At 42.7% G+C, this 22,111-nt stretch overlaps 1 protein-coding gene across 1 annotated transcript in view; it reads left to right on the plus strand.

Annotated features, from left to right (window-relative positions):
- LOC311226372 (cytosolic phospholipase A2 gamma-like) overlaps positions 1-16,586 on the plus strand; it is a 100,571-nt gene extending 83,985 nt beyond the window's left edge. The window contains exons 8-17 of the mRNA XM_084311801.1: positions 1,505-1,570; positions 2,219-2,353; positions 2,490-2,645; positions 2,739-2,837; positions 7,488-7,553; positions 9,674-9,808; positions 11,168-11,305; positions 14,735-14,901; positions 15,530-15,695; positions 15,872-16,586. Coding sequence (XP_084167927.1) covers positions 1,505-1,570; positions 2,219-2,353; positions 2,490-2,645; positions 2,739-2,837; positions 7,488-7,553; positions 9,674-9,808; positions 11,168-11,305; positions 14,735-14,901; positions 15,530-15,695; positions 15,872-16,041 — 1,298 coding nt within the window. The 3' untranslated portion in view covers positions 16,042-16,586. The remainder of the gene's footprint in view (positions 1-1,504; positions 1,571-2,218; positions 2,354-2,489; positions 2,646-2,738; positions 2,838-7,487; positions 7,554-9,673; positions 9,809-11,167; positions 11,306-14,734; positions 14,902-15,529; positions 15,696-15,871) is intronic.
- The last annotated feature ends 5,525 nt before the right edge of the window (positions 16,587-22,111 follow it).

The following is a 22,111-nucleotide window of genomic DNA, read 5'->3' on the forward strand; positions in this document are numbered from 1 at the left end:
GTCCACTCATCTAGCTTCCAGACTTGTATGTAGGCATTTATTGGATTTTTGAGTGGGAGAGTTATGAGTTACCCGGGAGCTCGGCCTCTCTATGCGTCTGTGCCCTTCAACGGCATACCGGAAGTCCCGATTATTGTGTTATTTTAGTTATTGTGCGTGTTAAAAGCATCCAATGCTTATTAGTGCGTGTGCGTGTGAACATTTGCATGCTTCAACCACCTCCTATAATAGTGGGGGTCGCGGCTCGTTATTTCTGGGATCGCGGCCTGACAACTTTGGGAACAGTAGCCTATTGCCACCTTTTATAAGGGAAAACGAACAGTATACCTATAGGGAGGTGTAGTGGTTATGTCATTTTCGTTTTTTCCTGTACCACCCTCTGTTCCACTTAATGTATTTCCCCATTGCTAACGTTAACGTTAGTTAGCTATCGTGGTATCAGACGGCCGTGACGTCTAGCTAGCTAGCTTGCTAGCCGGCATGATGCATGCAGTGCACAGGTCTGAGAAGAGGACCTGCACATTTTACTCGGTCCCGAAACGCCTCTACATGCCCCGATTTCAAATGGTTAACGACAGTAGACATTGCTAACGTCTAGTACGTTTAGCGAGGTAACATTAACGTTAGCTAGCTAGCTAGCTTGGTATCAGCTGGCCGTGACGTGGATTAGGCGACAGCACTGAACAGGCTGCCTAGTGAACAACAGGCTGCCTACTGGTAAATGTAGTTATTTTTTTACGACAAATTAAAAACCTTATAACTACCTTTATTTCAACCAAAAATGCTTAAACAATAATGTTAGTGGTAGAAGGGAACTAATTTTGTGCAAAAATGGAAGCTTGTCAATTTCCATGCGGCAGAATTGTTACAATAGCCGATAATCCATTTTCCCAATGATGAATCCCTATATGGGTGGAACAACCAGTGACGTCAGACTACACCTCCCTATTGCCACCTGTTACGGTCCACCCTTTCCTGCCCAGATTCCTCTCCCTGCTCCTCACTCGCCCCCACCTTTGTACAAACTTCTACCTCCCTCTGCTGGACAATTGGCCGCACTACTGCTCAGGCTCTTGGGCCTAGTTCTGTTCTCTGTGTTAATCTCTGTGCTTCCTCTGTTACTTTGTATCCCAGTGTGTCTCTGGTCCTCCATGCTCCCCTGTTAGTGTCTTGTCCCTATTCCTTGTGTTTTGTATGTTTTGGGTGGTGGTTGGGTTGATTGCTGGCTGCCTATTTTATTGTTATGATGATGCTGTTGTTGTTATGTTGCCTTGTTATTGACTATCTGTTTTGTTTTATATAATTTATAGACTTGTCTTTACTTGTTTATTTTGGATTGGCTTCTATCACTGTTCTTTTGTTTCTCCCTGTTAATATTTTGCACAAATTGTGTTTTCACCATTCTGTTTGTATTTAGTTTGTACTACTACTACTAATAATAATAATAATGTTGTTGTTGTTGTTGTTGTTATTGTTGTATATAATGTACCAATCTATCTGGCAGGTGTGTGTGGTAGTGCCCTTGCTGACAAGAAAGTGATCCTGAAGACTTTGAAGGAATGGATTGAGAGTAGGTTAATCCACCTGCCTATTCTTATGATAATGAATCATCCAATAATTCACAGGGCAAAGATATTTTCCCACCAACATTGGCAAGACACAAGAAAAGTAATCATATTCATAACTCTAAAAATAAATCAAGTGCAAAAGCTCTTTCTAGGTGCTCGTTAGGATGTGCAGGTGAGTGTGTGGATGACGAATCAACTGTGTGACTGAGGAAGGGATCAAGTGGATGCATTCACATACATACACACGTATGAGTGAACCAACCAACCCACAAAATGCAAAATATGATTATAGAGGTGCTCCTTACAAGCATCTCACAAACTAAACCGATACTGTTGGTGGCTGACAGCAAAGGGTGTATACTTGCCTAACAGCTAAGGAAACAAAACATTTTGTTCTGTAGGATCTGCAGAACTGTCTTTTTGGGGTACTGTAAAACTTGGGCAAGACCAGTTCCTTAATCCTATTAATAGTATCCACAGTCCAGTATATTCACATCACACAATCTATTTACATTTGCACACATGCTTCAAAAATATTTTACAGACCTTTATTTCCTAAACGATGTCTAAAATTAAATGTGCTTGATCGTAAGATCATCAATCTTTTAAGAGGAAGAGAAGATAACCAAAATGTTCCCATCTTGCATAAGGTGGGGCAGATAGGATGAAGATGAAGGATCACCCAGGTGTGCAGGTTCTTCATAACGCTGTGAAGCTCAACCTCCATGTGCACAGTGACCTGGACTGTACTCCTGTGGTGAAAGACTTGAATAGTCTGCTCAAAGGTACTACACTCAGCTTAATTTGTTAGTTTTCAATTATATATATTCTGACTGTGGAAAACTTACAAACTCTCATGATCTTACGCACTCCCCTTTACCCTACCCAACTACTGTTGACTCATGTTCATAATGTTCACAGATAAGTACTTCTTGCAAAACAGCACAAATAAAGCTCAAATCAACACAGAGGAGTGGAAAAGTCCAGGCACAAAGATCAGGGAATACGTTCAAAGACATACCTTGGATGTGTGCCATTCCTTCCACGACCACTGGTACACGGAGTTGAGTGACAATGGTACGTTGTTTGGCCCATCTGTTCCACCACATTCACCAAAACTGATTCGTTTTTCCTTGTTCATCATAAAGTGTTTCCTTCTTCTCCTTTCAGACATGTGGACAGTTGCGGTAAAGTCCCTTGAGGGGGTACTTCAGGAAGCATCAGAGAATGCCTTGACTCACCACTTCCCACAGAGCTTTCACCAGAGAGGTGACTTTACAGACCACTATTTTATGCATCATCATTAGGGCTGGGTGTCGATCGAATTGCTTCAATACTATTGAGTATCGAGAAATACTGTGGGATACCTAAGTAGTTAATGTTTGTTGAAAGATATAACATTTCTTCTGTTCAACCACAATCCAGAATCATCCAAAATGTATACATACATATACATATACAAACATATGGAAAGAAGTATTGTTTTGGTATCTGTATGGAATCCCAGGTATTGGCACCGGTATTGAACATTTTCAAACAATACCCAGCCCTAATCATCATTCGTTGTCAACCACAAAATGAAATCACAGGAGTATTGATCTCTGTCCGTCTGCACTCAGGAATGAAAAGGATTTCACTGATTGGGCAAAGGGGGATGCACGTTGTCCATTAATTTGTCTTAAATCTCAGACATCATTGATCTAATTTTACAACCTTCTAGATAATGATGCCTCTTGTGTTCCCTCATTTACAAAAGGGTGCCAAGAAGGGCACTATGTCATTGGTTAACTTCAAAATGTTAAATGTCACCAAACCATATCTAAATGATCTGGTATAGTATCCAGCTATGCTTATCCTAAAAGATTGCCATAGTGTATCAATGTACATAGTCAGATTTCCTGCCAGTTTTCAATTTTCTTTTTGACCCATCAACACCGAACTTAGCATAATAGCCTAATTGAGATACACACCTGTACTACATTGACATGGGTGGGGTGACATATTGTCACTGGTTAATGTTGCCTTGTTTATATTTATGGCTTGCTCTTTTTTCAGTCACATTATCCATCAGACACATTTTGAGTTTCATACACTGTTGGGAAGAGGAGAGCACCAGATTTATAACAATCTCTTTATAATTGTATCTATTCTGGCAAGGTATGTTCCATTGAATATCAAATGATGCCAAATCATGTAGCTTCAAAGCAACCCTAACCCTAACCCTAACCCTAACCCCTTAAATATGCGTACCTACTGTACTATTCCCCCAAACGACTACAAAGCTGGGTAGTAAGTGCCATGGACAGGTGTACCAGTGCAAATGGACCAGTGTACTCACTCGCTCTTGGCTGAATCTTGTTTTGGGTGGTGATGTAAAACACCTGCATCATAGCAGGCTCAGGACGGGCAAAGTAGTCTACAGCCTGTTCCTCCCCGTCTCTCTCCTCCACAACCTGGCTCGACCAGACATAAGGAGAGAGAGAGATGATGTGAGGTTTTTCCCGCTGCTCACTACCTTTTCTCTGTTTCTTTAAGCCTATACTGTTTATTTCCCTACTCACTCACTCTCTCTAGCCCCCACCCTCTCGTTCCTTACCCTTAGTGGCCACACCTGTTCGATATTCTATTATCTCTCGCACCTGTGGTGGCAGGCTAATTAGTCCCCCTGTGGGCTTTAAATACCAGGGCGCTTCCCCTCGTTTTGGCGTGGGGTCGTGTTGTATACTTGCCGAGTCATATTCTCTAAACATCTAGACTCTTTCGGGAGATCCTCTGTCTGCCTATGCTGTTCCATTCTCCGGCGTCGAGATGTTTGCTCCAGCCTTCGCCAGCTGTCGCCGTTGCCTGTGGGGGAGACTGGTCTGCGCTCCCTGTACTTCCACGGGAGGCACCCCAGCGTTCCACTGCAGACCCCCGCGCAGCTGTTCGTCCTGACGCACATCCAGACCAGCGCAGACGCTCTCCAGTCCTCAGCGCGCAACGCGCATCTTCCAAGGACGCTCGAGCTTGGCACGCTCTCCAGACCAGCGCGCAACGCGCATCTTCCAAGGACGCTCGAGCTTGGCACGCTCTCCAGACCAGCGCGCAACGCGCATCTTCCAAGAACCCTCGAGCTTGGCACGCTCTCCAGACCAGCGCGCAACGCGCATCTTCCAAGGACGCTCGAGCTTGGCACGCTCTCCAGACCAGCGCGCAACGCGCATCTTCCAAGAACCCTCGAGCTTGGCACACTCCTCCTCGCAGACGCACCCCGACGCGTCCCTCGGTTCCGGTGCGCACTCAAGCAGTGGCGCACCACTCTGTTCCTCGGCTCCGACAGTCGGCTACCCGGTGACGACACCTTCGCCACCGCCGCCTGTTCCAGCACCACTCTGTCCTCGGCTCGGACTGCCGGCTCCCCGGTGGCGATACCCTCGCCACCGCCGCCTGTTCCAGCACCACTCTGTCCTCGGCTCGGACAGCCGGCACCCCGCCGCTGCTGTTCCTGTACCATTACGCATACGCTGGGTGAGTTTTGATTGTGATGTCACTCTCCCAGCGTATTGCCTCTGTTAGTTAGTTTGGACATTTCATCTCCCAGCGTATTGCCTCTGTTAGTTAGTTTGGACATTTCATCTCCCAGCGTTTTGCCTCTGTTTTTGGTTCTCACTTAGAATAGTATTTTTGGACTTTACATCTCCCCCTGTGTGTTTGTCACACGAAGATATTATTACTTTGTTCACTTTGTTATTTGGACTGTTCTGCACCTGCTCTGTTTTTTCCCTTTGTGCATTAACTATCTCCTCTGTCCTGCAGAGCGGCCCAGATGATTTCCACCAGTCCTCCCAGTTCCTCCCTGTTCCCCAGCCCGCCTCCGCGGGCCTCAGTCCCCTAGTCCCTAGTCCTCTATCCTCAGTCCCCTAGTCCCTAGTCCTCTATCCCTAGCTCTCCTAGTCCCTAGTCCTCTTTCCCTAGTTCTCCTAGTCCCTAGTCCTCTATCCCTAGCTCTCCTAGTCCCTAGTCCTCTTTCCCTAGTTCTCCTAGTCCCTAGTCCTCTTTCCCTAGTTCTCCTAGTCCCTAGTCCTCTATCCCTAGCTCTCCTAGTCCCTAGTCCTCTCTCCCTAGTTCTCCTAGTCCCTAGTCCTCTATCCCTAGCTCTCCTAGTCCCTAGTCCTCTCTCCCTAGTTCTCCTAGTCCCTAGTCCTCTATCCCTAGCTCTCCTAGTCCCTAGTCCTCTCTCCCTAGTTCTCCTAGTCCCTAGTCCTCAATCCCTAGCTCTCCTAGTCCCTAGTCCTCTCTCCCTAGTTCTCCTAGTCCCTAGTCCTCTATCCCTAGCTCTCCTAGTCCCTAGTACTCTCTCCCTAGTTCTCCTTGTCCCTTGTTTACCTAGTCTCTAGTTCCTCTGTCCCAAGGCGTTCCCTTAACCTTCCCTTAGGCGTTCCCTTACCTTCCCATAGTGTTCCCTTTTTCCTGCCCGCCTCTTAAAGGCACCCTTCCTTCCCCTCATATTATATTCCTGTATTTGTGATTCTCCCTTAAAGGGACAGTGCCCTTTTCCCTGTTTTTCCCTGTGTTTCAATAAATCTCTGTTTCTTGGCAAACCATCATACCTGTCTTGTGTTGTGCGATTGGGGTCGGTTACAAACCATAACAGATGATTCAAATGAACTGGTACATTCAGGTCCAGAATTGTTGGAATTCCCTGACAAAGATGTGCAAAACGCTGTATAATTTAAACAATATCCCATACTGGTAATGAGCAAATAGTTGTTTATTCAATTAATGCATGGAGCTGTTCCATCTTATTTAATTTGATACTAACTACTCAGTTCATACAGATTTCAAGTATCCAAATATCAATCATGAATATTGCATAAGGTTTACACACTGGCTGAAAATAAACGTTGCTGCCTGTTGTGAATGTGTAACATTAGCTAAAATAACGTTAGCTAGTTAACGTTACAATAGTAGAATAGGAGTTGCGACTGCATTCGGGAACTATGCTACAGTAGCAGCTACAGTAAGCTACAAAAATAATGCCAATAGCTTATGCTGCACTATTTGACATTGGCTGACTGAGAGACCACCAGCTGTAGTTGACGGTCTCACTTTATGATAGCGTTATGAGTATGTTATCATATTATTATCGACATTAATTGAATTAATCATCATCATCGTCATCATGGCACACGCTACCTCCCTGCGAGTCCCTATTAATCATGAAGGTACTACTCAATGCAATTCAATTCAAAGGGGCTTTATTGACATGGGAAACATACGTTTACATTGCCAAAGCCAAAAAAAACAAAACAATACTACTCCCTGCTTACTGCTACACTCTCCTCCCCCTGCTCACTCTGTCCCTTTCATGACAGGTCTGCTCTGAGCGGCATCTGATCTGAGTCTGACTCGAGAAACAGAGAGGTCTGTCTGAGGGAGGGGGTGGGGCTTAGTAAGAGATGTGATTGGGCCAGCCCAGTGTCAGTATAGAAAATTAACCAATGGGCCGCTGTCCCTGCTTTATGGGCCAGTCGTTGACCAAATAATTTTTTTTTACATTTTATAAATCAAATTATATCGGCCCCAAGGTGCCTTGGCCCACCAGGAAAATGCCCGGTATGCCAGATTACCAGTTCAGCCGTGCTTCAAAGGTACACATGTTAATATACTGAAATAAGCCATTGTAACATGTTAAATACGTAATAAGACATGTGGATTTTAAGTATTGCTTTACCAAAACCATGCATTGTTTTAGTAAAATACAACACCCCAAATAGACAAAAAATATCTATATTTTTATGAAAAACATCACTTGTATGAGCAATTTCTCACCAACTGAAAATTATAGATGTTAATTCTCTCTCTCTCTCTCTCTCTCTCTCTCTCTCTCTCTCTCTCTCTCTCTCTCTCTCTCTCTCTCTCTCTCTCTCTGTGTGGTAGCTCTGGGCGGTCTTGCTCCAGCTGACCATGCAGGAAAAATGCAGACTTTAATGGATTGGATGAAAAGTAAGATGCTGGTCTCATCTTTTATTTCATTCACACATAATTGGCTACAGTTTCTTTCCCTGCATTTATTTATTGGGTGCATAGTCCTTTAAAGAATAATCATGGTTCGGAAACTGTACTTATGTAACGGAGGTCTGATTGATTGATTGATTGATTGAAAACTTTATTAACAGATTGCAGAATGGGTACAATACGGTACAGCTCAATACACACAATTGTTAAGGGGATGCAGACCAGAGAAAGACTTTCATCTTGTTTACATCAGGGTCCCCCATTTTCAATTAATCAGGACATATTTTACATACATGACATACAGATAGACAGTACTGCTACATCTATACATTTATGACATACCAGATTTGCAAATACAGTACTGTTTGTGATACAAAAAGAGTCTAGAAAAGAGTATATACATTTGACGTGAAAACTGTACATTGGGGGAGGTTGGGTAGGTGGGGTGGGTGGGGGGGGGGCTGTACATTGGAGGTGGTTCTGTGGGTGGGGTGGGGGTTGGGTAGGAGGGGTGGGTGGGGAACACTGTAGAACTGTACAAGCAAAACTGTACATTTGAATATTGACAAAACCATACTTGGTCATTTACTGTACATTGGAGGGGGTTGGGTTAGGACATTTACATGGGCCAGTTTCGAATTGCAGTCTCCCGTAGGTGTTCTTTGAGAGTGTTTTTGAAAGTGGGTAGTGATTCACATTCCTTTACAGCTTTGGGTAGGGCGTTCCACAGTGACTGTGGCATGTAGCGGTACTGCAAGTAAACTCACTCCCCTTAACACTTTGAGTGCCACGCCGGGTTTTCCTTTTTACCCCCTGAATGCCACCATCGGCGCCAATGTTAACGTTAATATCGCCTAATCTATGTTTTAAATTATGGCTATGTGTCTAATCTGCCCATCGCATTATCAAAGACTATTTTCCAGTCAGTGCTGTCAAGGCAGATTGTTTTTTTATCGCGTCATTTCCGTTTCAGAGCATTTAGAAGAGCACCCGTTTTGAGATAAAAAACAGCCCATTCTGGACCATTCTATGAAAATCGTCTTTTACTGGAATATTCCACAACGTTGATATTCGTCTGCCTTTTTATGAATCGTTTTCAAATAAACGCTAGATGATCAATATTATACGTGCACGCAAGCACATTCGGGCCGCGCACGGATAATCGCCGCGTTGATTTCCTCTTGGACTTTTACAGTGAAACCGAAAGAGCCCATTTCACAAAACAGCTTATAACTTCATCAAAATTAGTCTGATTATCCTAACACTGATAACATAGAGTCCTTACCTGACATCAGATGGTATCCAACTGGTATATTCCAATTCCTGATCACCATTCGAAAAAATCGATAAGTGTATAGATCCAACGTGATACAGTAGAACTCCATGATCAGCGGGGCTCAGAGGCTCCAGAATGAACTGTGGTAACCCCGGCTGGATCAGTGGACTGGAAAATGTGGAGTACCGGATTTTTTTCCCCATCCATTTTCATTGAGTCCATTCCAAAATCCCTTATGTCATCTGAAAGACGATAGGGGCCGCTTTTTTCCACATATGATCTCCGGCGGAGCTCGTGTATACTCGGGTAGGCTCGCGTGATGCAATATGATTTCAGATCGCTAAAAAAAATTTAAATAAAAGATTCAGAGAAATCTCGTGAGTGGCTTTCAACCACATAAAAATAAACCCGAGATATCTCGTGTGTGGCAGTTAAAGTGTTAAAAGGCAGCCAGACCCATTACTTAGAGGTGAATTCACCTCTTGGTATAGTGGTCTGCGATGTCGCCCGCGGTGCGGGAGACCGGGGTTCGACTCCCACTCAGGGCATGTCAAATGAGACCGGTTTCACTTATTTGTGATGGGTTAGAATTTCAAGTAAATGTTCAAGTCTGGAAATTTTGCTTTTTGGCTTTTTCTGAAACGTAGGAAAATTAACCCTGATATATCTCCAACTATGCTTACTGTGGATAGACACAACCAGGAATAATGTAAAGGTGCGGTACAACCCAGATGTAAAATGGGCACATAAAAGAACACTCATATTATCTGTTAAGAGAATAGATCAAGAGTCTGACTGTTGTCTTAATGATCTTATTTTCACCATCCTGTAGAAGAGACAAGCATGCATGGGATGACTGAGACTGAGGGCCATAAACTGCTTCTCACGTTGCTGGAAGTGAATTACCATGTCCTCGGAGGTGAAGACTGTCCCACTCTGATCAGCAAATTGAACGAGATGCTCAAAGGTACAAACTGCAAATAACATCAAATCACATTTTTTCATTTCATTTCATTTTTATTTATTCGTACATGGAATTGTTACAGTCCAACAGTACATATAGTTCACTTAATATGCTCCACTAAATTCCATGGCCGAAAGGAACAGGAAGAAGACAATTCTTATTGTAGCCTACCTGCCCCTACACACATAGACTAAGTGCAATGTTTACCAAACCAAACAAAATGTACATACTTATTTTGCAGAAATGGAAACATCAACACAAAATAAATACATTTTGTGTATCTATCAGTTAAATTGCATATTTAGGTTCATTTATTTATACACACACACACATTTATCTAGATATTTATATAATGTATTATTCTATATTATACTTCTATATACTATACTATATAATTGTATTTGTATTTTATTATAATATAACTAAATCATACTATTTATACTACACTATATTATATTGGTATACAGTATAATACAATATTTTAATATATTATTATTATTCTATGTTAAGCTGCTATATACTATATTACTATACTCCTACTAGCCTATACAATGCTATGCTATATTATCCTGTTATGCTAAACTGCAATATTATATTTATATTATACATTCACTGTACTATAAACAGAAAAAAAAATTCCAGGTGGCAATGTCACAGGTCGACCTAAAGAGAAGGAGTGTAGTAGGTTCCCAGACAGAGGGGACAGACACAACAGATGCTAGGAATAACAAACACTTGGGGAAAAAAGCAACTGGTGGGAGGGCAGCCAATGACTCTCCCACTGAGCGTCTCAGGGGGCCCTCTGTTGGACAGGCAGTAGCAGTACAACTACGCAAGCCACTTTGCACTAGGCAGGCACAACACATAACATCCAATAGTACACATAGTCAAAGCTGCCTCTCGTCTAGTAATCATGGTCAATGTCAATGTTTTCAATGAGGCGTGATGCCAAATGGTCATTCATTTTTCCTGGAAAAAATACAAGAAATATTTCTGTCAACCTGTGACAGCAATTTGTATCAATTGATGACACTAGTTTGTATCGGAAACCAAGTATCCATGAGTATTAGTAATGCAACAATACCACTTCTTCCCTGCCAATACTGATTATGAGTCCTAAACATTAAGTATATACAATAAGCTGATACAGAGTAGCCTACTGATTCCAGTCATGTTTCATTGAAAAATATGGACTGTTCGATTGGGGTCATTGGACAAAAATGTTGATTTTCTTTTTCCCATTAGAGAGATCTAATAGCTTGTGCCAGAAATACAGGAAACTCTCATATACTCCGTAAACTGAATTTAAATTATCCCACAAACTTGCAATTCTTTAAATGAGAGCTGAATATTGACTCACAGGAAAGAAGAATTTAAGGGGCCAAGATGTGGAGCTGGGAACATGGAAAGCTGGCCCAGTGGCCAGGGAGGACATGGTGCTGAGACTCAACATGGACATCTGTCATTCCTTCTTCAACTGGTTTGGGGATCTGAACATAGGTACAGCACCTCTGGCATCTCTTTGGACAGCACCTCTGGCATCTCTTTGGACAGCGTCTTTGAGCATCTGGAAAAGCTCTATATAAAATAGATGTATTATTATTATTATTATTATTATTATTATTATTATTATTATTATTATTATTATTATTATTATTATTATTATTATTATTATTATTATTATTATTATTATTATGCTGTTGTCTCTGGTTACCTGTTATGCCTTTCTATGATTGATGATCATTCCTGAATGACTGATTCAGGGAATATTATGGATTTACCCTGACCGCTGTGGCCGCCGCATGAATGCAATAACTCAAATAGCTTTCATTTGAATCCTTTCAAATTTGTAGTGTACATTTATGACTCCTAGCGGATGAACTTTATTGATTTTGGTGACCCCATGACCTTGCCTCTAGTGCCGCTGTCAGACCAAACCTTCAATTACATTTGTTTATTGTGAACATGATAACTCAAAGAGCTTTCATTCCAATCTTTTCAAGTTTGCGGTACATATTTATGATTCCTATAGGACCAACCTTATTGATTTTGGTGACCCCATGACGTTTCCTTTAGCACCACCATCAGGCCAAACCTTTGATTTTCGAATTAGGGTATCTCAAATACCTTTTGTTCAAATATTTTCTTATTTGCTGTGCACATCCATGCCCCCTAGAGCAGGGGTGGCCAACCCGCGGCTCGCGAGCCGCATGCGGCTCTTTGCCCGTCAATGTGCGGCTCTTCCATCCATAAAAAAAAATAAAAAAAAAATTTTTTTTTTAAAAAATTTTTTTTTTTTTTTTTATTTTTTACTTTTTTTTTTTTTTTATGTCACTCATTCCATAAGGACGTAGAATAAACATTTACAATTTTTTTTTAAATGGTCCATTTGCATGTTCTTGGTATCTGAATCTACATGTAGGGACATTATATGGATCAGTGTCAGAAATAGTGTGTCTGTTACTAGGCTTGAGTAAATTGTAATGAACCAAAGGAGAATATCAATTCTATTTAAAAAAAAAATTATCTTTGACTGTAAATAACACCATGCTAAAATTGACCAGACCTGAAAAATCTAAGCAAATGAATAAAGGGAAGATGATTAAACAGAAGGTTTTGTAGATACAGTACTGAATTCTGCCATCTTTTTTATAATGTAAATTTCTCCACCATTCTTCATCATATTGCAACACCGTTTTTTGCAAGACGTTCACAGAAAGGTAGAGAAACTAACTGCGTTCTGTTTTATGGCAATAACGTTCAGGTTTGTGGGAGATAATCCCAAAAAATAAGAGAAATTAAAAAGTAAATCCAGAAGTCAGATGATTGACAGGGGCTGGTGTGAGCTGGGTAGGGTAGTTTTTCGAAATTTGAAAGCCCTGAGTCTCTTCCTTCAAAAGACTACACTCACTTTTGGCTGTGCCACTTCCTCCTGTCAATATGCGCCGGTTTCCGACTCAATGCCCTGAGATTTCTATAATCTTATATTTCACTAATAACAGTTAAAATAATTGGTAAACAAACATAATGCTGAAAATATACACTTTTACTGTATATCTCGGGCTTAAGAGGTTAACCCTGTGAGGCCCAAATTAAAAAGAAATTAGCAACTTCAGAGGCCAGAGGGTGGGACATATAAACACATTTACTATCAAATAGCATTGTGAGGCTGAACAACAGGACCAATTGACTATACATGTGCTTAAAGGGGAACTATCTTATAAATGGCTTTTTTCAGTGTTTACCATTGTTTCTTAGCTATGTGGACTTATATTAATAGGATATATGTCTCTAATTCTCATATTGGCGAATTCTTCCAATTCTCCTCTCACAATATTCACCCTCACTGAACTGAGTCATCTGAAAATGTGCATATCTGTGATGTCAGAGATTTCTCAGCTGCATAATAATGTGGCAGTTGATGTGGCAGTTGGCACCAGGCCACACAGTGGTTGGAGCCCAGCCTCAAAACGGCTTAAGATCTTGAGGTAGAAAAATGCGGTTTTTAGTACTTGATTAGAAATACAAAACAATGCATTTTTTTTGAAAAAAACCTAGGTGTTCCATAGACTCACAGGAATTGTGTAAAAGTCCCAAATGGTGAAAGAAATAGTAAAATAGTTCCCCTTTAACATTTTTTAAATAAACATTATTTTTTTAAATGGCTAAAAGTGATTTTGTAATTTTGCAACCGTGGGTCTCACAGGGTACTTTTAACCCTGTGAGGCCCAAATAAAAAAGACATTAGCAACTTCAGAGGCCAGAGGGTGAGACCTATAAACACATGAAGGGTGTCGTGACTGAAAAAAAAGGTTGAGAAACGCTAGTATATGGTGTGGCTCTTTGTGGTACCACAGTCATTTTTTTGTGGCTCTTAGTCTCTGACTGGTTGGCCACCCCTGCCCTAGAGCAACAGGTCTATTGATTTTGGTGACCCCATTAGGCCAAACGTTTATTAGTTTATCCTTATCCCTTTGTCATATAGTCATGAAACTCATGATAAGGAAATTATTTGTTATTTGTGAATGCACTGCCCACCAAAATTTACAAAATATGTTTGCAAGGAGGCCTGAGAAGTTCTGAGTCATCGTGCCTCATGGTGGCGCTATTCTCATAATACTAAAAACACAACTACTCCACAACAAATCGGATGGGGCATGGTCAAAAGCTGGATTGAGAATTCAGACCGTTCAGGGATATAGCCACTGTCGGTCTAGTTATTATTATTATTACTATTATTGCAATTACTATTATTGCAATTATTAATTATTATTATTATTATTATTATTATTATTATTATTATTATTATTATTATTATTATTATTATTATTATTATTATTCCCTCATTGTATTTCTTTAACAAATTATTGCCCACTTCAACACCTACTGCACGTCTGGCCATCCTAGTTTGAGGGGATCTCTCATTTTATCTAAGGTTTCCTAAGGGTTTCTTTCTGTGGCGTTTTTCCTGATCTTCTTTGGGGGTTAAGCCAGGGGGTCGTTATGGGCCTGTGAAGGCCATTGAGACATGCAATGGGGTTTTGAGCTATACACATAAATCTGACTTGACATGACTCTGCTCACTACAAGATTAACAAAAATCAAACTGTCAACTGTCAATATCTTCTATACATTCTTATTTGAATCACATTGTCAAAGTCATGTTTGCATTTTTCCTAATACTGTAGCAAGTTATGGGAGTGTAATGGATATACTACTGGAAAGGGTTGAGACGATTTTGAATGGAGTCTGGATTTGGGGAACGACTTATAACTTCCTATACCACGACAAAGGTAACGTCCCGGTTTACTTGCCTTAGGCGTCTGCACCCAGATATGTAACATATTGCATTTTTATTTGGTTTTGGATTTAGGATTGCAGCTGTAAAAAAATGTAAAAAAAAAAAAAAAAAAAAAATTCTTCTTCCAGCATATTTAGCTGATCAGACAATTGATCATCCAATTCTGGAAGAGCCTGTACGTCACTTTGAGGACGCTGGTTTGATGCTGAACTCTCCGTACTTCAGTGCACTAAGGCCTGGGAGAAAGATAGACCTCATCATCTCCTTGGACTTCAGTGAAGGGGACCCTATGAAGGTAAGATACGTTAACCTGGTGCACCAGATGAGAAGTCGTCCTTGAAACCGTTCGGAAAAGGGCAGGCACTTTCAAAGAAATACTTGGCAGGTGATTGGATGAACCATCTGTTTATCGCTGTCTATAACAGGCTAACTTCAACCAATCAGATCAATATGACTTAATATTTATTATTACTTAATTAATTACCATTTACTTAATAGGAGAGTGCTGGAGAGATAGCTAGCTATGTAGCTAACTATGTAGTTAGCATGTAGGTAGACAATTATTGGTGTAAGGAAATACGAATACGAAAACATATTTGATTCAAAGAAGGTACTGTAGCAAACGTAACACCTAAACCACGCCCGTAGCTGCCAGTAGTTCCTCATAGAACGCTGATTGATCCAAACCACAGTGGTTCAGCCAGAAGCGCATAACTTGAGGCCTGACTAAATGGATTCTTGCGTGATCTTGTGAATCCAGCTGCCTCGATAAAAGATATCTTCCCACACTTAATAAAAACATAATAAAACCTGTACCACATTTGAAGTGTGTGGGAAAACTGAAAGACTCTGCTGCATGCATTCCATTGTTGATTGTCCATTCACACCAATACACATCACCTCTGTTTCTTTGGTTGACTCAGACTGTGGTGAATGCATATGCAATGTGTCAGAAAATGGGGATTCCCTTCCCGACGGTCGAAGCCAGTAATACCGACAGCCAATGTCCAAAGGACATGTACGTGTTCAGGGGTTCTGGTGAAGTTCCCACTGTGATTCACCTGCCGTTGTTCAACCATGTCAATTGTGGTGAGTTTTAAATCAGGGAAAATGTATTTTTTTCAGTGTTTTGTGCTCCCAATTAAGTCTCAGACAAAGATAAATGCTTCACGGATAATGCAGTGCCTCCCGAAACAACAAGTGTCATTTATCATTTGTAGATTGCTAACGTGAAGCTTTCTGAGAGTGTTTGTATTTTCTAACAGGCGAGAAGGGTGTAGGCTGGTGGCGAGAGAAGTACAGCACATTTCAGTCCAGTTACAGCCCAGAGATGATTGATGAGCTGATGGCGAAGGCTGGCGAGAACATCGCTAACAATAAGCACCTGTTGCTGGGGGAGATTGAGTCTGTCATCAGACAGAAAAGAACCAACTGATGACTGCTGATGATGACGAACTGCTCTCTTTACAGTGATACTAAATAATACAGATATTTACATTACATTTAGTCATTTAGCTGAACGCTTTTATCCAAAGCAACTTACAAATTCTGACATCAAATCTCCCCCTGAACCTAAGTCCGATTGCTAGCAAATTAGCTGTGGATCATTATTGGATGCGCTGATTAAAGTCAGTATAAGGCTTGTTTATATATATTTTGTTTTCACAATATTAACCAATGAACTTCAAAAAGGCGTAGCTCAGCACATAAATAGATGCAAGTCAACAACTGTTCACATCTGGCCAATCATCACCAAATTCGCAGGGTATGTCCAGATAACGACCCAGAATATACCCTGAAAATATCATAAAAATTTACCACTAGGGGACTTTGTGTGAACTTTGTGCAATTGTATGATCAATATTGGCTTGAAACTTAGTAATCGCCGTTTGCGGCTATATTTTGTGTTTGTTTTAATATGTGAACATTTTCTGTATGCTGCCTTGAAAAAGAGGTGTACATAACAATGTGATTACACTGGTTAAATAAAGGATTACAAATAAAAACTGAAGTCTCAAGCACGTTGTGATTTCTCAAAATGCATCTTAGTGACTGAAACACTAACTGGCTTTGACGTACAATTAGTGTAGATTTCAATGGCAAAATCTGTGTACTGCTCAGTTGCTCGGTTGCTGAGAAAGTAGAGAAAAGCGAACTTTCAGATCACAGGCAGCATCACTTTTCTTGCCCCTCTTCCCACTCTAAAGGGCTCCCTATCGATAATCTATAGGCAGTGTCGTAAATTAATTAAATCAAAAATGTACAATCTAGTGCTAAGTAATGAATTTAAGAAACAGCATCTCAAAGGAAACAGGTCTCAGCATGTAAACAGTAAAATACCCTGGTTTGTTAATAATAAACTTTGGATGAGTGGCAGACATTCTGGTGACACCCAACAAAGTGGTTTGCTAAGGTCATAAAATAGATCCCTCCACTATATGCTAATGATCAAACTGGAGGTTGTGGGTGATTAGAGTCAAAATAGACCAGATCATTTGTGCAACCCCCCCTGTTACAGTTAGACCTTTTTGTCAGGAAGCAGAAGGTGGGCAAAGCGTCACATAACTTAACAAGAACCAACAGGCAGTTGGAGGTCAGAGGGCGGTTAGGGCCGTCAGCAGATAAAAACAGGGCCTTGAGAGGAAATAGCAGAACGCAGCTGTGTAGAGATTAAGTATTTAGATAAGGGAGCAAAAGACTAAACTCCAAAAACTATAAAGAATTATTAATTAAAAGATAATGTAGAGAAGACATCAAGGAAATACAAGCAAAATGACACTAAAAATGAGACTAATTGACCACTGATAAATGGAATAAACAGACTCGCTGCTAAAAAGCCACATGTAGGTTTCCCTCCATGCTGGAGGGTGAATATTGGATCAAATGCTGGCATACCCACTAAAAACATTAATAAAATAGGAGAACCATATCATTGTCAAAGAAATAAGATTCTAGTTAATTGAGAACTAATATTTAAGACTATTACCAGCGGGAGACCAAGTTAAACAAAATAGTGTATTTAGAACTTAAACTAAAACAAAGTAAGATTAAAACAACAGTATTACCTTTTCTCCTGATACATTGCTTAACTATGAGTTTTTGCATCAAACATTGTACACATGTTTTCACTGAAAACTGTGACCTCAATTGTCTAATTCTGAATTATACTATATCATGTTATAGGATTATCTAGTCTAGCACAGTCTGGAATGTAACAGTAAAAAAGCATTTAGTAAAACTAGAAAATGAATGACTAGAGTTAACAATACTGTATTTCTCATCTGTTGGAAAATTGTGTGTGTTAAGAAGTGCTAATAAGAGGGTTTTAACTGTAATTGCAAAATCAGGTCATATAGGTTAATATGAATTGAAAATTGGGGACCCTGATGTAAACACGGACAAAGGTCTTTCTCTGGTCTACATCCCCTTGGCAGTTGTATGTATTGTGCTGTGCTGTACCCATTCTGCAATCTGTTAGTAAAGTATTCATTCATTCATTTATTCAATCAACCAACAATGTTAGTCCGTCTCATTAAAAGGAAAAAACCGCCCGAAATAGTCATTTCACTTCCTTATTTGGAGAGGGGAGACAGTCTCTTCGTGGTAAGCCAATTAGAGAAGAAAACCGGAGTCTCTGGTCTGTGACATCACAGGGCTAAGACTCGACCACTGGGGGCGGGGTTTTTGAGTCCTATATCTACCACAGGTTAGAGACATTGAAACACACGCACGGAGACGAGAACACCACGAGGACGCACGGAGAAAGCAGCTTGAGAAGACCCCACCAGCGCTGAAAACTATCCAATCGAGACGTGCTGCTGATGCTGTTTTAGACATAGAGAAATTGGCAAGAACTTTAGGCTGTTTGTTTTAAACAATAAACGACGGCGAGACTGTCTTTGTACCGCAGCGCTGGCTCCGACTCCAAATCTTTTATAAGACATTTGAACAACGTGTGAGTACAATCAGCAGAGTTACAGTAGCGATCCACTATACGATCCTGAGACTTTAGCAAATAGAATCATTGAAAAGACACGTTAATCTGGAGCCGTGTTCCTGGGCTGAAAAATCCGATTCTACCATCCTTCGGAATTCAAGATCTCTCAGAAGCAGAGCAACGACGTCTTCAACGACGGCTGGCTGTTTACACTCTACAAAACATCCAACGCGCCAGCGGAGAGTAACGGTGAGTTGAAGCAGGGGAGATGGGTTTGGAAGGGTGGAGATTGGACAGCTGTGGATCGAGGGTTGAGACGGAGCGACTGATGATATCAAAGCGGCCAAGATTTGGTTCCAATTCTCACAAGATTGGACTGGTATCGGCCGTTGTGATGTGAATTAAGCGCTTGAAGAAGGAGGAGAGGACGCGGTCAGTCGAAACGAACGCAATCATGAATGAAAGGGTGAAGTGTTTATGAAGCGGCGAACGCTATGAACAAGGAATAGGCTGGGGGCTATACAGTTGGTTGAGGGACTGGTTGTGATAACACCGCGGTTTGTTCATTTGAACTACGTCCACTCAAGGGCGAGTGAATGAATGAGACGTGGTTATTATTATAAAGGACCGTCCCCTCAGTCAACATAATGTGGTCCCTGGGAAAGAGAGGAATAGACTGGATTGTGTTCGTTCAGACCGCGTCAACCAAGGGATTGTTGCTTTTTGCCAGACCGTCTATAGCGGCTTCACTCTTAGAATCGGCGCGTATGACAGACGAGCTTTGAAAGACGTTTCATGCAGATCTGTTGTATCGTGGTCCGACGTAATCTGCTTAAGATTCGCCTTTAGTATGAATCTTGGGGAGGTATTGGTTGTTGGGTGAGATTTAGTAGTCGATGTGGGTCTGTGGTCAGTCCGTTGAGCGCGGAGTGGCTACGAGGCCGACATTTCATGCCAATAAGGGGTCGACAGGTAGACTCCCCGACAGCGCTAATATGAAGATTGAGAGGATGGGGAGTTTGGAATGACGGGGGGAAAGTAACCTTTGGAATAATGCACTTGTGGGAGAAAAGCGTGGGGTAACTGCGCTTATGTTAGAATTAAAGAAAGGCACTTGGAAGCGTTTAGGGTTAGTATATAAAGCACTGTTTAGTAGCGAGGCTAATGAGGACCTGTGTAGAAATGTATAAATATATGGGTTGGGGATGTAAATTGTGTTGTGTATTAATTCAGAGTGTAATATTGGCTTGGCATTGACGTCGCGGGTTGCTATAAAAACGGCGGAGACCGTTAGGTGCTACATGCTGTACGAGGCTGCCCAGGGCTAAAGATTATTATGATGCTGGATGAGAGTATGTGTGTGACTGTGGCGTTGTGTGAGATGGGGTGAAAATGAGTTGAATTAGAAGGTTAGGAATGAATGAGAAATAGATATTTTTTGTAAACAAATGGGAAGTCCCGTGACGAAGCCTCGCGTGATGCTATTCTGGTGATCAACGAGACCTCGAAGTTGTGGACGTGACGTAATTTCGGTGACGACGTGTTGTGGGGGGACGTCCTAAAAAGCGAACTACGATTCGGTGCAGGGGATTCTGGGAGTTGGGGTTAAAGTTGAGTGGGCACGTCGGCTGACGTCGTGGGGGGAGTGGCTGCGTGTTGACGCACATGTTAGAAGAGTGAGGGCGCCTCCTGCAGGATGTTGGGGGTACTGTGGTGCAATAGGGGTGATGTGCGATAAAATGCAGCAGGGGGCGATATTGTCTTAGAAATGATTATAGCCTCTGTTGTGCCACGGTCCCCCTGTGTGTGTTGTGCGGGGTGCTCTCGATCTCTCTCGCCCTTGAGTGCTCCCTCAACTCCCTCATCTCCCTCCCTCCCTCCTTCCCTCTCCTCCCCCCCCCTCCCTCCCTCCTCCCTCCCTCCCTCCCTCCCTCTCCTCTCCTCTCCTCTCCTCTCCTCTCCTCTCCTCTCCTCTCCTCTCCTCTCCTCTGCTCTCCTCTCCTCTCCCTCCCTCCCTTCCTTCCCTCCCTCCCTCCCTTCCTTTCCTCTCCTCCCTCCCTCCCTCCTTCCCTCTCCTTCCTCCCTCCCTCCCCCCCCCCTCCTTCCCTCTCCTCCCTCCTTCCCTCTCCTCTCCTCTCCTCTCCTCTCCTCTCCTCTCCTCTCCTCTCCTCTCCTCTCCTCTCCTCTCCTTCCCTCCCTCCCTCCCTCCCTCCTTTCCTTTCCTTTCCTTTCCTCTCCTCTCCTCCCTCCCTCCCTCTTTCCCTCTCCTCCCCCCCCCCTCCCTCCCTCCTCCCGCCCTCCCTCCCTCTCCTCTCCTCTCCCTCCCTCCCCTCCCCTCCCCTCCTCTCCTCTCCTCTCCTCTCCTCTCCTCTCCTCTCCCTCCCTCCCTCCCTCCCTCCCTCCCTCCCTCCCTCCTCCCTTCCTCTCCCTTCCTCCTTTCCTCTCCCTCACTTCTCTCTCCCTCCCTCCGTCTCTCTCTCTCTCCCTTCCAATCTCCCTCACTTCTCTTTTCCTCCCTATGTGGTGCAGTGTGCGCAGCAGAGGTGTGGTGATACTGGAAGTTTAGTGTGAACTCCCCCTCCCCTCCCTACGTGGCTCCTTCCCTAGGAGTACCCCCCCCTCCCTACATTGGTGCACCCTCCCCTCTTTCCCTAGGTGCCTCCTTCCCCTCCCTTCCTAGTCTCTCGTTCCCTCATTCCCTTTTATACTATGGTGTATGCCCCCCGCCCCGCTGTAGGATTGAGATATCAGTTCTCTCCATGACGTGGTGTGTGCCCCCGTACGGATGTAGTGCTCTTTTGCCCCCCCCCCCCGCCCCCCCCCCCACGCGCTGTTTTCTGCCCTGGCTTTCTTTCCTTGTTTCTGGGTTCCCTTTAGGGGGATCCGGTCTGGGCTCTGAGACATTGTAGGCAGGGTCTAGGGTACTAACAAGTATGGATGTTGAATATGGGGATTAATTGAACTATTGAGGTTGACTAATGCTTGACTAATCTGACCAGTGAAAGATGGTGAATGGCCAGACGGTGGAACGGCGGTCTGCACCACAGGGCTGGTTCGCAAGGACAATCGCGAGAATGAGGGGAACCAGTACACCATCTACATCATCACCAATGACTCGGGGTGCCCTGGTCCGGTCAAAGAGGCTTATGAGGGAGCTTCAGGAGATCAGACGACTGGGCGGCGGTTTTATTACAGTGGAGTTGGTTGAGGATAATCTGTTCAGCTGGGAAGTTAGGTTGTTTCAGTTAGATGTGGACTCTTTGTTGTGGCAGGATATGAAGGAGACTAAGACGGAGTTTATATTGCTGGGTGTCTCTTTCCCTCAGGATTTCCCGTTCTCTCCGCCCTTCATGCGGGTGCTCGCCCCGCCATTAGAACATGGTTATGTGAGTAAGGGTGGGGTCATATGTATGGAATTGTTGACACCACGTGGTTGGTCTAGCGCATACACCATGGAGGCTGTTGTGAGGCAGTTTGCTACTAGCTTAGTGATGGGTCAGAGTCGCATGGTTAGGGGGGGAGAGGGAGCAGATGGGGTGTCCTTGAGTCAAAAGGAAGCAGAAGCTGC

Source organism: Notolepis coatsorum (assembly GCF_963971535.1).
Source record: "Notolepis coatsorum genome assembly, chromosome: 4".
Lineage (NCBI taxonomy): Eukaryota > Metazoa > Chordata > Actinopteri > Aulopiformes > Paralepididae > Notolepis > Notolepis coatsorum.